Genomic DNA, 17,330 nt, shown 5'->3' on the forward strand with positions numbered 1-17,330 from the left:
GCTCTCCCCGACCCATTCCAGCTTTCTCCTGCTGGCTTGACGGACAGGGCCTCAGGAGACAGAAATCCCCTCTCTAGCCCCAGAACAAGCACAGCATGGGGATGGCCGGGGCAAGCTTTCCTCATCCCACCTGGCTCATTGCATGCAGACCACCCACCGGCCGCCGGCTCGGGCGTTTGCTGTTCGCACCCTAGAGCCAAGCGGCTCCATATCTCACTCCCCTGAGCTGGAAGCGCTGGTCCTAGGCGGCTCGGCGTCAGACTGGCTGGCTCGGTGCCCCCCTTGATGCAGCTCCAGACAGCTGGGAGACACCCCCGCGTTTTCAGCCCGGCACACGCAGGTGTGGGGGTTTATGCAACAAACGCACCACTGGCCACCTAGACGGATCCAGCCGACACCAGCTTTTGCTTGATAAGGGGCAGCAGCAGCTGCTTCTCAGCCAGCATGGCTGCAGGATCAGTGGGGGCCAGAGGCACAGGGCTCTGAGTTTGTGGGGGCTGAACTCCAACGGTCCCGTTGAACCCTATATTCCTTGCTCTGCGCTGTCTCCTTCCGGCATTCTCTGGTGGCAGCTGGGTCTACTGCAGCTGCTCCAGCCCTACCAGACCTTCAGTGGCAGCAGGTGGTGTTGCACCCCACAGTACATCAGTGGGGGCACTGGGTGGGCTTAGCCCCCAATGATCCTACAATCCACACTCCTCTGCCCAGTTTCCCATTTTAACCGACCAGAGACGCCCTTTCCACGCCGTGCACTGTGTATCTGGAGGGGTAGGTCGTTCTGCCTTGAGAACCTTCCAGGTAAAGAGGTCTTTTCCAGAACGGCAGGCTGGGAATCTAACTCCGCCCCCAAATCCCAGGCTCCACCCACAGCTGGATGTGGCTCCTGAGTGACATAGTTACACCAATATAGGTCTGCAGTGGAGACCTGGCCTAAGTCCCAGATTTCAGGGGTAGTTAGTTACCTACATATCCTTGCATAATGACAGGTTTCAGCGTAGCAGCCGTGTTAGTCTGTATTCGCAAAAAGAAAAGAAGGACTTGTGGCACCTTAGAGACTAACCAATTTATTTGAGCATGAGCTTTCGTGAGCTACAGCTCACTGCATCGGATGCATTTGAAGTGAGCTGTAGCTCACGAAAGCTTATGCTCAAATAAATTTGTTAGTCTCTAAGGTGCCACAAGTCCTCCTTTTCTTTTTGCTAAATATCCTTGAGGATCTGGGCCTAATTGACTTGCCCAAGGTCACAGAGGCAGCGGTGGGAGTTGAAACCAGGTCTCGCTACAGGCAGGCTGGTACACTAACCCCTCCGCCACCCATCTTCTCCACTGAGCGATCTACGTCGGCAGGCCTGGCCTCTTGCCAACCGCTCTCTGGCTTCCCAATGGGAACCTGTCCCCAGGTCATGCTGTAGCAAGTCCACTCGCTGCCTCCCCACTAAGAAACCCACAGCCGGTCACGGTCCCAGTGCCGCCCGCCCCAGTGCTCCCCCTGGGGCACGGCCCGTCTGGTGTCCTCCAGCAGGAGCGAAGCTTGGCACGGTGCACAAGCCAAGCTGAGAACCACCTGACACCCTGCTTCCACCCACCCTGGCTCTGGAGCGACACGCTGGACAGGTTTTTCTTTGCACTTCTCGTCAGCAGCTCCATGCCCAATGACTGATCCCCGCCGGGGAGGGGCATCCCTCCAGTGCCCACTGTCCCAGCGGGTCCTGGCTGGCGGTGGATGTCACGTCAAGCTGGGGACTGCGCAATACAATGCAGCCAGTGTCCGGAAAAATCCGGGTGCTGGGAGGATGGACAGGCTGTATGTGTGGGTTGCCATGGCTGCTTCTGGGTGGGTTAGGGGGCGGAGGGTTGTTTATATGCCCCCGCTTGTCCCCACGCCTGCACAGGAGGGTGTTTATTTGGGAGTGGGACAGATGATACACACCCACCAGTTGTGTGGACCTCAGCCGATCAGATTTCTTTAGTCCTGGCCACTCCCTGCATCAGCCGAGCACACACACTGGTCGGGTCATAGTGTGCACTGATCCGGACTCTGACTAGTGCGGCTTGGGGTAAGTGCAGCCTTGTCAGGTCTGTCTCAGTCTCTGAGAAATCCAGCTCTTCTGCTGTCCAGCTGAGCTGCAAACAAGGAGAGTCAGGACCCCTGGGTTCCTTTCCTGGGTCTAGGAGGGGAGTAAAGTCTAGTGGTTAGAGCAGGGGGCGGGGCGCGGGGGTCAGGACGCCTGGGTTCCCTTCCCAGCTCTGGAAGGAGAGTGTGTTCCAGTGGTGAGGGCAGGGGACTGGGAGTCAGGACTCCTGCGATCTAGTCTCAGCTCCCCCCGACTCCCACCATGGCCGTGGCCCACTCACTTTCCCCCTCCGCGCCCCAGTTCCCCCATCTGTGGAATGAGGATGATGCTAATTAACAGGGGTGGATCCGCAGCTGGTGATCAAGAGCATGTCCAGTACCTAGATCTCAATGGGGATTAGCTGGACAGACACATACATCTGCCGGCTTCCCACAGCGTGGATTAATTAATTAATAATCATTCTTAGCATTTCTATGGGGAGCTTAACTTCAATTAGTGCTTGAGATGCTGTGGGGAGATGGAGCCCCACTAACTGGCTAGGCTGCCTTACACTTTAGGGGGACTCCTGCTTTTTATGGCTGCCACCCCCAGGGCTTCAGACCAGTAAGGGATCCCTGAGTCCCAATGGGGCTGCAGGGAACAGGGAGAGGAGTACAAAGTGGGGGAGGAGCACTGGGCACGGAGAAGACGGAGCGCATGCCGCCCCCCCAATGCCGCAATCCCCAGGGCAACACTCCCCCGTGTGTGCTGTGAAAGGCTCTCCCATGCAAGGCTCCCCAGCGTACACCCCCCACCCCGTGCACCAGACTCCCTGCAGACCAGATTAGAATCTCAGCTCCCTGCTCGCAATAGACTAACTGAGTTAGTTCTGCCTGGCAGCTCGCTGGGCCGTGGTCACGAGCAAGCGCAGCCAGGAGGTGGAGGCGGGAGCCAGAGAAGGAAGCCATCTCCGGGCCCGGGGCAAAGGCTCCAGCTCCGTGCTAAAGGCCAGGCTGGGAGAGGCAACCTGCAAAAGGCTCCGGGCATCTCGAACTGTCTTTCCTCCCAAGATGTTTGAGTTCAAAAGCAACCCAGAGCCTCGAAACAGCCCAAATAAAAGCCCCCCGTGGCGCTCGCTTCCCCTTGGCGCCTGTCCAAGGCATAGGCTCTTCCAGCCTGTGTCACGGCCTGCGCCCTCCCATCCCCCAGCCTGGTGCGGTTTGAGAAAGAGGGGCTGGGGACGGGGACTGGAAAGCAAGAGGTTTGGGGAGGCTGTTGTGGAAAGTCTCTGGCTGCACTGACGAGCTGGTTGGATCTCCAGACAAAGCAGTCTCGCCTCACTCCAGACATGAGGCCTGGATTGCTAGCACGGGCCTCCTTAATTTCGCCCCTTTGGAGGTTGCTTGTAAAGCCCCATCTGCAATGAACAAATTCCCTTCAAAGGCCACCACCCCCGTCTGCCTGATGGCCAGCGCTCTGGGCTGACATGCCAGGGCCCTCCGCCGCTCAAAGCGGGAGCTGTGATGAATTGGGCGAAAGCACCAACGCTCTGTGGCTGCAGCTGTCACCACTCGCACCCTCCGCAGGTCAGCACAGAGAAGGACCCAGAACACACACTCATCGGTTAGGCTGGCAAAACTGGCTTCAGCAATGGATCCACGCTTTTTAGCTCAGGGAAAATCTCCCTGCAGGGAAGTGTGTCTAAGGGCAGATGTGTTCCAGCTGCAGACATGTGCAGGCCAGGTCCCCGGCTGTTGCCAATGAGCAGTGCTATGCTGAAATCAATGGAGCTCCAGACAATGACCGAGCTGTAGGACTCTGAACATTGGTGTGCCGGGCGCTGCCCAGACACAGAGCGACCGAGATCAGGACCCCGTCGCGCCGGGCGCTGCCCAGACACAGAGCGACCGAGATCGGGGCCCCGTCGCGCCGGGCGCTGCCCAGACACAAAGCGACCGAGATCGGGGCCCCGTCGTGCCGGGCGCTGCCCAGACACAGAGCGACCGAGATCGGGGCCCCGTCGTGCCGGGCGCTGCCCAGACACAGAGCGACCGAGATCGGGGCCCCGTCGTGCCGGGCGCTGCCCAGACACAGAGCGACCGAGATCAGGACCCCGTCATGCCAGGTGCTGCCCAGACACACCTGAAAGACAGTCCCCTGCAGGGTGCACAGACGTTTTGGGGAGCCTGAGACAAAATACGAAACAGAGGCTCCCCACCCTTCCAAAAATATTATCCCTGGGGGAAGGCCCTGGACTCGCCCAGCAGCGATGGCTCCTGTCCCACATGGCTGAGCCTGGCTCCCCACTCTGGGCATTGCAACCTAGTGCATGGGGTTGCAGCACCACTCCAGTTAGGGGGCCCTCTCAAATGGGAGGCCCAGGGCAAAGGGCCCCTTTTGCTCCCCCAGGCAGCCCTGAGTAGCTCACAGTCTAAATAGAGTAGGCAGCTAAGGATGGAAGGGGAAACTGAGGCACAGAACAGCCGCCAAGAGTCTTACAGCAGATAGTGGAATAGAACCCAGGTGTCCTGTCTCCCATGTGGCTCTCTGGCCAGTGCCTTACTCACTGGGGTACACTTAATCCCCTTCAGGGCAGTGCCGGGGGACACACCCCATGAGCAGGGGCACTATGCAGGGGAAGTTTGCTCTGCTGCTGCCCAAGCTGCGTGGATAAGGCAGCCTACATGGCTCCCAATTCCACCCCTGTGAGTTTGCACCTACCCCGCGGATCTCCGTCCTCCATCCCCGAGGGCCGCCAAAGGAGCAGGGCGCGTGCAGGAGGCCTGGACCGGGGTAGGGAACCAGCCCGCATACCTGAATCGGATTGGGCTTGAGGAAATCAGGCCTGTGACTGGGCCTGTTGATGGTGGCTGTTTTGGGATGCTGGGGGGATGGTTAAGTCTCCCTGTGGGGGCCTCACCCCCGCCTCTCTCTGCCTTTCAGAGCTGTCCAAAGACAAAGACAACGCCATGCTCCTGGGGGACGGGATGGACAGATGCTCCCTCGCCCATGAGATTCTCAGCCAGCTGCCCCTGGTCCAGCAGGTGACTGGTGCCAAGGAGCGTGGGAGGAGGGGGGCACCATGGGCATCCCTGCCCGGGGCATTGTGGGCATGGGTGGAAGGGTGTTTTGGGGCGTCTCTGCAGGCATCATGGGTATTTTAAGGATGTTCTTGGGCACCATGGTGAGCGTTTCACCCTAGCAAGTGGGGAGTGGTGAGCACTGTGAGAGGGTGATTTGGGTTTCCATTGGGTTAACCCCAGTGATAGCCAGTAGCATGGAGACCCACAGGTATGCCCCACTAACATCAAGTAGCAGAAAGTCCCACAGGTTACCCTCAATAATGGCAGAAGTCCCACAAGTTAATCCTAGTAATACCCAATGACAGTGAGTTCCAATAATATCCAGTATGAGGGATCCCACAGGTTAAATCATTTCCAGTAGCAGTGAATTCCATGAGTTAACTCTGATAATGATATCCAGTGGCAGGGAGTTCCACATGCTACCCTCAGTAATAGCCCACTGCAGTGAGTCCCACAGATTAACCCCAGTACTATCCAATGGCAGTGGGTCCCACAGGTTAAACTGAGTAATATCCAGATGCAGGGAGTCCCATGAATTAACTTCAATAATAACCCGGGGCAGTGAGGTCCCACGAGCTAATCATGTTAATATCTAGCAGCAGTGAATCCCCTGGGTTAACCCCACCAATAGCGAGTGACAGGGAGTCCCGCAGGCTCACCTCAACAATATCACACAGCAACAAGTTCCATATATGAATTTCAGTAACCACTACTTGCTTAACCGTCTCCACTCTTGCCATAGACAGCAGCCTGGGGGACCCTGGGCACCATCAAACCCTACCTGGGCTTTGACGTGGAGAGTGACGTGCAGCACCTCACAGAGGCCATCGTGGGCAATGGTAATGTGATCCCACTGTGGAGGGGTTGGGGGAGGGGATCCCAGCACCCAGCTGAATGGGTTCACACCCAGCTTCCCTGCCCGCTTGCTACAGGCGCTGACCATGGGGCCATCCTGGACGTGCTGACCAATCGGACCAGCGCCCAGAGGCAGCAGATCACCAAGGTGTTCCAGGCCCTCACCAAGCAGGTGATGGGAAGGGCCCAGGGGGTGGGGGGCACTGGGCTGGGCTCTCAGCAGCAGCGATGCTGTCTGCTTGGGGCCCATTTCAGGCACTGGAGTCTGGCTGCCCTGCAGAGAGATGCCGTAGTGCACAAGATGGGGCCGTGTGCCGGGCGTTTGGCAACGCACCAGCCATGCGGAAGACAGGGCAGCCACTCAGTGGGCTCCTTTCTGTGTCCCCATGCTCCTTTGGGTTCAACCCCCACCCGGTCATATTAATAACCCAACACATCCTGGTTGCCGCTACGCTGCACAGTGGGCCACTGAGATCCTGACTGTGACTGTTCTGATCCTCCTATGGCCATAGCCCAGGCCCCAGCACTTGCGCCAACAGAGAATCCCCATTAGCTGTGGGCAGTATAGGGCTTATGCCACATTGCCGAATCTCTCCACTAGGGGGCAGCGGTGCATCCACAGACACTGGCCGCCTCATTACAACCTTTTCCCTTTCTCTAGAGGCTTCCATCTGAAACTCTGTGCAAATAATATTTATTAACCCTTGCAGCTCCCCTGTATGGGAGCCCTTATTCTCACCACTTAACAAATGGGGAAACTGAGGCTGTGCTGAGGTTACACAGCGAGTCAGTGGCAGAACCGTGAATACAGCCTAGGAATCCTGACTTGCTGCCTCTTGCTCTACCCACTGGACCACACCCTCCCAGAACCCAGGAGTCCTGCCTTGTTTCATGCTCCAACTGCTAGACCAGCCCACTTGGGGTGACCATTCGCAGGGCCCTGAGGAAGGGAGCTGCCATGGGGTCCCCCAAATGCATGAAGCCTCCTGTCTCAGGGGAGTTGGGGCCTGGAGCTAGGCCACTGCTTGGCCCCAGCTCTGACCACTCCTGGGCTCTCTTCCAGGACCTGCTGAAATCCATGGAAGCGGCTCTGTCTGGGAACCTGGAGCGGGTCATCGTGGGGCTGCTGAAGCCACCGGCTCAGTACGATGCTCACGAGCTGAGGGCAGCCATGCAGGTACGGCCTGGGGACACAGCACCCCTTTGGGAGGCCAGTGGGGTGCACGCGGCCTATCAGCCCTGCTCCCGACTCTGCGCATGGCCGCGTCCAGCAGTGAGGGGCCCGCCAGAGAGACTACAAACACAGGTGGAAAATACCCAGAGGAAATTTGACAAATTCATCTGGTCAGTGGGAGGGGTTCAAGAGCAGGAAGGGTTGAGGAGGGGGCAGTGAGTGAGGGGCTTGCAAAGGGGATATAGCAGCAGAAAAACTCAAACGGATTTTGGACTGGCCAAGTCAAGGTTGGGATGTGATATTATCATATATAATATGTATTGTGTTTGTCAGGGTTCCTTCCCCACTCTGAACTCTAGGGTACAGATGTGGGGACCCACATGAAAGACTTCCTAAGCTTATTCTTACCTAGCTTAGGTTAAAACTTCCCCAAGGTACAAACTTTGCCTTGTCCTTGAACCGTATGCTGCCACCACCAAGCGTGTTAAACAAAGAACAGGGAAAGAGCCCACTTGGAGACGTCTTCCCCCAAAATATCCCCCCAAGCCCTACACACCCCCTTTCCTGGGGAGGCTTGAGAATAATATCCTAACCAATTGGTTACAAAATCATCAAAAACCCAAACCCCTGGATCTTGGAACAATGGAAAAATCAGTCAGGTTCTTAAAAGAAGGGTTTTATTAAAAAAAGAAAGGTAAAAATCATCTCTGTAAAATCAGGATGGAAAATACTTTACAGGGTATTCAGATTCAAAACACAGAGGCTCCCCCTCTGGGCAAAACCTTAAAGTTACAGAAAACAGGAATAAACCTCCCTCTTAACACAGGGGAAATTCACATAAAACAAAAGATAAACTAATCCGCCTTGCCTGGCTTACCTATGCTGGTTGCAATATTGGAGACTTGGATTAGGATGGGTTGGAGAAGATGGATTTCTGTCTGGCCTCTCTCAGTCCCAAGAGAGAACAACACATAAACAAAGGTTTCAGAGTAGCAGCCGTGTTAATCTGTATCCGCAAAAAGAAAAGGAGTACTTGTGGCACCTTAGAGACTAACCAATTTATTTGAGCATAAGCTTTCGTGGGCTACAGCTCACCTCATTGGATAAACAAAGAGCACAAACAAAACCCTCCCCTCCACCCCCCACCAAGATTTGAAAGTAACTTGTCTCCTTATTGGTCCTTTGGGTCAGGTGCCAGCCAGGTTAGCTGAGCTTCTTAACCCTTTACAGGTAACAGGATGTTGCCTCTGGCCAGGAGGGTTTTTATAGCACTGTATACAGAAAGGTGGTTACCCTTCCCTTTATATTTATGACAGTGGTAGAGGCCCCATGGTGCCAGGCGCTGCATAGACACAGACAGTCCCTGCCCCAAGCAGCTCACAGTCAGAACAGACCAGACGAAGAGTTGGAGAGGAAAGTGAGGCACTGTGAGGGGACAGGACTTGCCCAAGCTCACCCAGCTGGTCCGTGGGCATAGAACCCAGGTGTCCTGCCACTCTGGGGTGACACCTTGGAGGGAGGTCCGAGAAGAGCAGCACAAACAAGGAGGATGGCAGGAGCTGTACAGAGAGGTTAGAAGGGGGACGTGATAACAGGCGTCAAATGCCGTCCACGTCCCGAGGACTAGCTTGCCATAAAGCAGCATCACTGCCCATCCCCGCTCCTGGCTCAATGCTTCCCCTTTGGGCTGGCCCTCTCCACCCCCTATTCCAGTGAAGCCAGCAGTGGGCTTGTCCTCATCCCATGGCCATGCCAGCCACTCCCATGCCAGCCACTCCTGTACCCGCTCTGTGCCCTTTGCTTTCTCAGGGCATGGGCACTGACGAAGATGCTTTGACCGAAATTCTCTCCACTCGATCCAACCAGCAGCTCAGAGAAATCCTGGCCTTTTACCAGCAAGGTAAAAGTGGGGGCGGGGAAGGCCAGGGGCTGTGAGGGGAGCCCCAGTTTAGTGCTGTCTGAGCCCTGGAGGAAGGGCCCTGCTACCCTGAGGACATTTGGATCCGTGTGTCTCTACAGCCAGCTGGGATTCCTTTTTCAATAAAAATGGGCCGGGGGGAGGGAGGGAATCATTTTGTCATCTATCAGCCAGGCTCCTTGCTTGAACTACATCTCCCATGATGCACCACACTCTCCCCTTTTCGTGAGGAAGGTGGTGCATCATGGGAATCACTGGCCATGATGCATCATGGGAAATGTAGTCCAGCCAGGGAGCCTAGCCCAAGAGAGGAAAATGGGGAGCATGAGGCACTGCAATAGCATTTCCTAATTGAAAGAGTTCAATTTTGGGGCATTCTGCTTTTCAATGAAAAATGAAACTTTTCTGTGGGGGAGTAGATATGTGTTGCGATTTTGTGTTTTTTAGTCAAAACCCCAATTTTCTGTCAAAAAACAGTTTCAATGAAAAATTTTGGACCAGTCCTATGTGGTCGCACATTAGGGTCGCTTTCTGTCCCCCCACCCCAAGGCTAGAGTATATATACAGGCTTCGGCAGCTAGCCTAACAGGGGTGCTCCTTTAACTCAAGCAGAAGAGGTTGCTGCTTTTAAATCCAGGGGTCTCTTGGTTTGATCCCTGCATATATTCTAGCTGGCGGCCGTGTTACCCATGCAAGCCCACTGAGCTGAATTCCCCTTTAACCAGGGTGGTTTCTCTATCTCCAGATTTTAAAGCAGACCCTGAGAAGGACATAGCCTTGGAAACCAGCGGTTGGTTCAAGGAAATTCTCCTGGCGCTAGCAAAGGTAAAACTTTGTTTGGTTCCTTTTCTGCATGACCTGAATGGGCACGTACACTGGGGACCACTGCTCAGCTGCAGGAACCAGCAGAGCAAGGGTGGGGGGCCGAGCACGCACCCACCTGCTTTACCATCTCCAGCACTCCCTTCCCTCAGCATTTGTGGGCATCATGGTACATACAGCTACTGGGAAACAGACAAGCTTCCACCCCACTTGAGACCCAGCTTTGTTTCTGTTAATTACCAGACAGCCACTCTCTGCCTCCTCCACGCAGCCTACCCAACGGTCCTCTAGTGGCTGAATATTGTAACTGCGAGTGGACATCCTGTTAGGTGGGTTGTGGGGCGAGGGACTCCAGCTCTGACCACGTCACAAATCCATCTCTCCGGCCTTCTACCCTGCAGGGGAAGCGTGAGCGCGACACCGGGATCATCGACTATGCCCTGATACAGCAGGATGCCGAGGTGAACCTGGGGATGTGCTCAAGTGGGGGGGGGGTGAGTTGTTGAAATCCTCCTGCTGGACTGATTGGGGGGAGTTCCATGCCTCCCGGGGTCCCCAGGGATCCATGCTCAGAGAGAGGCATTGGGATGGGGTCCTTTGGGATGGCGTCAGCCTCTTGAGGCCAAGGAGCCGTGGCAGCAGTCAGTACTGCACCTTGCTGTACACCGGCCACAGGCCACAGTAGTGACACGATTGGCACCAATGGGCGGCTGCCCCCTGCCCATTGCACCTGTTCGTCCCCGTGCTTCTGGATCACGTGCCCCTTGCCTGCCTCAGGTCTGAGCTTCCCCAGCGAAGCCAAGCTCAGTGCACCTTTGCTCAGAGCTGCCTGGTTATGGCTCTGGAATAGATGCCCCCGGTCCCATCTTGCTGCATCCCCCAACCCAGAACACAGTGGGCTTAATTCCAGGCTAATGGGGAAGCCCTCTGGGGGGGAGTCACTTCTCGCAGCACCCACAGCCCATCACCACTCTCCTCCTCTTCCAGGCTCTTGCAGACCCAGGAGCCAGCAGTGAGGGGGCCGGTGAGAGGACATGGATAAGCATCTTCACGCAGCGAAGCCCTGAGCATCTCAGCAGAGGCAAGGCCCAGATGCCCTGCTGCAGGAACCTGGCGTCACTCACAGCTGGGAGCTGGCACAGGGAGTCGGGGCATTTCTCTCTCTGTGTCCATGTGGCCCGACCCAGGGGTACCCTGGAAATTTTGTCCACGGGCTGCCCCACCCCCTTGCAGGCACTCGCCACTAGTCCTGCAGGGACATGGCCTCCTGGAAGCAGGGTGCGGCTGGGCAGGACCCTGGGGGGAAGCCCTGGTACAGGAACCGGCCCCATAGCAGCAGGGGAGAAGGGGCAGTGGCCACCTCACTGTCCACTCAGGTTTGGACCTGCAGCCCCTCTGTCATGACAAGGGTGCTGGTCGGGCCAAGTCTGAGTGAGTGGTGTCATGATCTGACACATGGGGGTTCTATGCTGCTTAGGTCTCACCCATGGTCAGTGGGGTGGCCAGCACTGCACCCCCTTACCACTGCCATGGGGCTGGCTTCTGCACCCCGGCTCCCCATCGGGGGGCTGCCCGGCCTCCAGCGGCCCATTTCCCCTCTGCTCTGCCCCCAGGACTCGTTCAGCAACAGCCTGGAGACCTGCACAAGCATGGGAAGCTGCAGTGGGTACCCGCCCGGGGGAGCCGGCCAGGACGGGGGTGGCAGGCGCACACCATGTGAAAAATGTCTGCAGGCATCCTGGCCCCAGGGTAGATGGTGTCATGCGGGCAACGCTGTATTTCACCAGTGTCGCTTGTTTTGCTCGGCAGGGCAGGAGTGAACCCTACCCTAAGAGTGCAGTGTGGCAGGTCTGCGCAGCGTGTCCCTGCCCCAGGAGCGCTTTGCTGGTACGGCGCCCCGGGACAGCCCCCCGGCAAAGCACGCCACGTGCAGGCCAGGACTAACTCTCCCCTTTCCAACTCTGGTAGTGTTCAGTCAGTACCGGAAATCCCACGGGCTGGAGGTGGAGGAGACCATCTGCAAGCGCTTCCGGGGAGATGGCCAGATGGCTATGCTGGCCCTAGGTAAGCACTAACCTGGGCTGCAGTTGGGTCTGGGTCCCCTGAACCTGGGAGCGCCATCAGCCAAGTGCAGTTCAGAGGCAGAAGGGCCCAGGGGTTAGTGTGCCAACTGGGGGGTTGTGCTCTGCTAGGGACTCCCAGGGTGACCTTGGACCAGTCGCTCCATGCCTCAGTTTCCCATGGGGACCGTGGCATTTACCTGCCTCACAGCAGGTTGGATCAATCCGCTAAAGCCTGGGAAGTGCTCAGGGATGGCGGCCGGAGAGGTAGAAGAGAATATTTAGTGGGAGTCACTATTGCAGATTCCCTGTTTTCTGATGGCGTCATCCACGGGTGAGGGCCCCATTTATAAAGGGCTAATCCCTGGCGAATGGACGGGGGATGCACGGTGCAGACATGAGTAGTGGGTGGTGGGCGTGGCTTTGCGGCCATCAGAAGAAGGGAGCATAGATGGTTCTAAGGACCCCATTTGACTTCGTCTAGAGCACCCGATTGATTCACATAGGTTATACGTTCTGTGGGACAGGGACTGGATTTGTACAGTGCCTAGCGCAATGGGGGCCTGGGCCAAGCTACTCATTTATTTATTAACTCGTTATAAACAGACCCTGCAGCATCAAGTGAGAGCCAGGCTTTGGGCTCCACTCAAGGCCTCGAAGAACACGAGCATGCGCAGGGCAGTGGGCACGAAGGGTTCTGGGCTCGATAGGTGACTCGGGGCTGGCACCGAGCTGCCTGGCCTTGAGGGACAAGATGGGCGATCGCTGCCCCTGGGGCACCAGGACAAATGCCACCTCCTTGCTAAGGAGCATTGCCATCCGCTGGCCTCTCTGTGCAGCGAGTGCGGTGGGTCTCAGCGCAGTTCCTAGCAGGCCGGCGTTTGCCTGGCAGACGCCAACTGCAGCGTTGTCTCTAGCGAGCCCCTCGGGCTGGCAGCCCCCCCTGAGTGGCTGAGCACCGAAGGGGTTATGGGGGTGGAACCGCCTGCCCCGTCAGCTATGGGAGCATCCCCAGGAGGTGTGTACAGTACAGGGCTTATGACACTGAGTGGAGCAGTTCTGATTCCATCCATCAAAGTGCAGTGGTGCCCCGTGCATGCCAGCCAGCATGTGCCATGGCTTGAACCCTGGGCCCCCCCTCTCATTTCAGCCTCGGCGTGCAGGAACACCCCGCGCTACTTTGCCGAGAAGCTGCACCATGCCATGAAGGTGAGTCGCCTTCAACCCGTGCCAGTGAATCGGCGGTGTATGGGCCCAGCGGCCTTTTGGGGCAGCCCGGCAGTGATGTTCGGGCTGCAGGGGGTTCTGTTCATGCCGCATGGGTCAGGCAGGACCTTTAGCCATCGGGAGGGGGCCGATGCTGCATTAGTCTGCTTGCAGGGGGCAGTTACTGGGCTGTAGAAACCAATGGGGATACAGTGACCCCTACCACCAGAACTTGGGGCTCCACTTCCCATCTATCGGCGGCTGAAATTTCTCCATCTCCCAGCCTGAGCGGGCACCTCCTCTCTCCTCCCCTCCCCCACAGGGCCCCGGCACCGATGACAAAGTCCTGATCCGTGTCCTGGTCTCCCGCAGTGAAACCGACCTGCTGAGCATTCGTTCCGAGTTCAAGAAGTGCCATGGGAAGTCTCTGTACTCCTGTCTCCAGGTCAGCCTGCTGCGCCCGCCTGGGGGCAGAGACAGAGACAGAACCAACACCAGCATGCCCTAGAACCCAGGGGCATAGAGCCGCCAGGCCAAGCACCCCCCCGTGGTCCTGACTCCCACATTCCCTGCTCTACCCACTAGACCCCACTTTCCTCCCAGCACCAGGATTAGAACCCAGGAGTCCTGGCTCCCAGCCCCTTGCCTAGTGAGAGCAAGACCGGACCCTGCTCCTTGGAGTCAGGCATAGAATCTGGGCCCTCCACCACCAACTTTCCTGTCCTACCCACTAGACCGCGCTGCTTTCTTCCAGTGTTTGCTGTAAAGGTTTAGGTTGGGAAATGTCTCATTGCTCTCTCCTTTCCTTGCTCCAGGTGGAGACGAGAGGCGATTACCAGGCAGCCCTGCTAGCCTTGTGCAGGGCGGAAGACCTATAGGGCAGCTGCCAGCTTCGGAGAAACCCGCTGAGCCCATTGGCCTGCAGAAAACGGTGGGGAACAGTGCACCAGGGAGGGAGGGAAGCATGAGTCCGCCCAGTGGCATCGGGTTCATTCCTTTTATCACGTTCACTCATTTTATCATGGAAACAGCCATGAGCCGCACTCAGCAGGGTGCATCTACGCTGCAACCGGGGTATGTGATCGCATCCCCGAGCCTTGAATAACAAGAGCAGGGATGGGGGGCTGCCCGGGCAAGCCCTGCCCTCCCAGAACCCTGGGTATTTAGTTGAGCGGCCTCCGCTCATGCAGTGTTTCAACAGGTGCGCGCATCACTGCTGTTGTTGTTGGAGCGAGCTGGCTAGATCCCCGCTGCACGCTCTGCAATCACACTTCCCCAGGGCAGGGCAGACCATTTTTAAATCAAGGTTGGAGGTTTTGCTAAACGTTCTGCCCTAGGAATTGTTTCGGGGCAGGTCTCTGGCCTGCACAATCCAGGAGGTCAGTCTAGATGATCACAATGGTCCCTTCTGGCCTTGGACTCTAGAAATACCAGGACCTGCAGCCGTCCCGGAGCTGAGAAATCAGGAGTGCTGCCAATTCTTGCGATGTTCTTGAAGTCCCAGCTCCAGGAGTCATGTGATTCTGGGGGAACGTTAGCTTGCATTTTCAAAAAAGGCTTCGTCCACATGGGAAAGTTTTCCAGTATGTTGTTTTTAAACTGATATAGTTATACTGGTATAACCTCCTCCATGGACACGCCTATCCTGGTGCAAGAGGGCCATTTAGCTACGTCACTTGGGAAAGGGTTTAAGTGAAATCCAATACACACCCCCGTCCTACTGAAATAAGAGGGGCCACACCCGGGGTTACCCCAGTATTTCTCTCTCTGGCTAATTATAATACCTAGCTCTGATATTGTGCTTTTGTTCAGCAGAGTGCAAAGTGTTTTCTAACAGAGGGCAGTGTTCCTATCCCAATTTTACAAATGGGGCAACTGAGGCACAGAGCAGGCGGTGACTTGCCCAAGGTCACCCAGCAGGCCAGAGCTGCCATGTCCTCCCAGTCCAGCACTCCAGCTACTAAAACACTGCTGTGTAGACACACTCTCAATTTTTAGCCCTTGGGCTGGTGGAAAGAAGCTTGAGAATGTGACCTCAGGGCAACCCTCAAGGTTCAGAAACCGGGAGCTGGGGAACAGGGAGCCAGACTCCAAATTTATTATTTTTCAACAATCTCATGATTCTTCAGCCATGCTTGTGATATTTGCAGGCCTGATACCTGGTGTTTGATCCCTTGACTTTGGCAACAGAGAGTCAGGAAAATTGGTTTTGGCTCCGGCTTGGCCACTATTAAAATTTCGACCTTCATAACTGTCAATCAGGAGGTGATTTTTTTTAACCAGTATAGTCAGACCAATGGGTCAAATCGCACTGTGTATACCAGTATAAAAGTACCTTATACTGGTACGGCTGATTCCCCTTCCCCTATAGAACCAGCTATGCTGGCATAATGCACCTCTCTCCTCATATAACTGCATCCCCACTAGGGCCATGCCTACCCTGTAGATCAATGGCTCTCAACTTTTCCAGACGACTGTACCCCTTTCAGGAGTCTGATTTGTCTTGTGTACCTTCACTTTTGCTTACAAAACCAGACATAAAAATACAGTTCTGGAAGTTCTCTGCATAGCGCTGGTTGAGAACCATTGCTATAGCCTTCTGCCAGCATCTAGCTGAGATCTAAACAGCTGAGAGCTGCCCCTTTAAGGCCAGGGCTACCCCGACCTCGGCTGGTATAGCTATGGCAGCCAGTAGCATCATCCCCGAGCTACAGTGTTATACCCCCACCGTAGACACAGTTATACGAGCGTTGCTCGTTTCGCTGGGCGGGGCCAGTAAAAGTGCGGTTTTGCCAGTGTAAGCTGCGTCCGCACTAAGCGTGCTTTGCTGTTCTATCACTGTAGTGTAGGGTCAAGCAGGGCCCTGGCTGCAGTGGGGGTTGGCTGCTTTAATTATACCAGGCTGTCGTTCAAAGTGGCACAACTTTCTAGCAGAGACACTTGTGCCTATCTGGCCCCACTCACGGTGGTGTGGACTCAGAGTGCCTCGGAGGCAGGGCCGTGCTGTTATCCCCCTCGCGTGGATGGGGAGCCGGCGCTCACAAAAGTGACGAGATTGGCCCAAGGCCATGCGGGGAGGCTGGGGGTTCTGGTAGGACTGAACGCTGCTAGAATCGAGCACTCGCCATGTTCGTTTCCTGGAAAGAAGCCGATGGGAGGCCCTGCGGCTCTGCTGAACTGAATCACTCCGCCAAAATGAAACACGCATCATTTAAAAAAATAAATGATGAAACCCTTGGTTATGGAAAGAATGAAGCAACCGTCCCCTTTAATTTTCTCAGCCCAGAGGTGGCATGGTGCAGGGTGACCAAGGATCCAGTGGTGGAGTCAGGAAGAGAACCCAGGAGTCCTGACTCCCAGGCCTTCTCCTCACCCCACGTCCCTCCCCAGAGCTGGAAACGCAACCCAGGTGTCCTGCCTCCCAGGGGTCAGTTGCTCAGTGACACCTAAAATGGTCCACTGTTGCTGCAGTACCATAAACAGCGACTTTTTAAATTCACCCTTTGCTGGCAACGGAGACTAACGAGAGAAGCAGCGGCTCCCGCAGGGTGACTGACAGGCTGGCAAAGGGGGCCTCAGAAAAGTTAGAAGAAAGAAACACAAATTGGATTCCTGGCTCACTGCTCAAATCATGTCAGTTTCCCACACCAATGCGGTCATAAATATGAAAGGAAGGGTAACCACCTTTCTGTATACAGTGCTATAAAATCCCTCCTGGCCAGAGGCAACATCCTGTTACCTGTAAAGGTTAAGAAGCTCAGGTAACCTGGTCGGCACCTGACCCAAAGTGACCAATGAGGGGACAAGATACTTTCAAATCTGGAGCAGGTGGGGGGGGGGAAGGCTTTTGTCTGTCTGTGTGATACCTTTGCAGGGAACAGATCAAGGATGCAAGCCCTCCAACTCTTGTAAAATTAGTAAGTAATCTAGCTAGAACATGCTTTAGGTTTTTTTTGTTTTGGCTTGTGAAATTCGCTGTGCTGGAGGAAATGCGTATTCCTGTTTTTGTGTCTTTTTGTAACTTAAGGTTTTGCCAAGAGGGATTCTCTATGTTTTGAATCTGACTGCCTGTAAGATTATCTTCCATTCTGATCTCACAAAGTTGTTCTCTTATCTTTTTTTGTTCTTCTGATAAAGTTCTGTTTTTTTAAGAATCTG

General features: G+C 55.7%; 1 protein-coding gene across 3 annotated transcripts; it reads left to right on the forward strand.

Moving 5' to 3' along the window:
• Positions 1-1,902: 1,902 nt before the first annotated feature.
• Positions 1,903-17,306, forward strand: ANXA9 (annexin A9). Of its 3 annotated transcripts, XM_073323043.2 has the most exons (14): positions 1,903-2,057; positions 3,498-3,640; positions 4,998-5,098; positions 5,880-5,976; positions 6,070-6,164; positions 7,056-7,169; positions 8,976-9,066; positions 9,830-9,909; positions 10,308-10,367; positions 10,894-10,987; positions 11,875-11,970; positions 13,117-13,175; positions 13,495-13,617; positions 13,988-17,306. In XM_073323043.2, exons 2-14 carry the CDS (start codon positions 3,541-3,543, stop codon positions 14,048-14,050), a joined length of 1,173 nt encoding a protein of 390 aa, XP_073179144.1. In that variant the 5' UTR covers positions 1,903-2,057; positions 3,498-3,540; the 3' UTR covers positions 14,051-17,306. The 3 variants fall into 3 exon arrangements, with proteins under 3 accessions (XP_073179144.1, XP_073179146.1, XP_073179145.1); XM_073323045.2 differs by lacking the exon at positions 13,495-13,617; XM_073323044.2 differs by lacking the exons at positions 1,903-2,057; positions 3,498-3,640 and adding an exon at positions 3,660-4,179.
• The last annotated feature ends 24 nt before the right edge of the window (positions 17,307-17,330 follow it).

The sequence above is a fragment of the Lepidochelys kempii genome, chromosome 24, assembly GCF_965140285.1.
Source record: "Lepidochelys kempii isolate rLepKem1 chromosome 24, rLepKem1.hap1, whole genome shotgun sequence".
Lineage (NCBI taxonomy): Eukaryota > Metazoa > Chordata > Testudines > Cheloniidae > Lepidochelys > Lepidochelys kempii.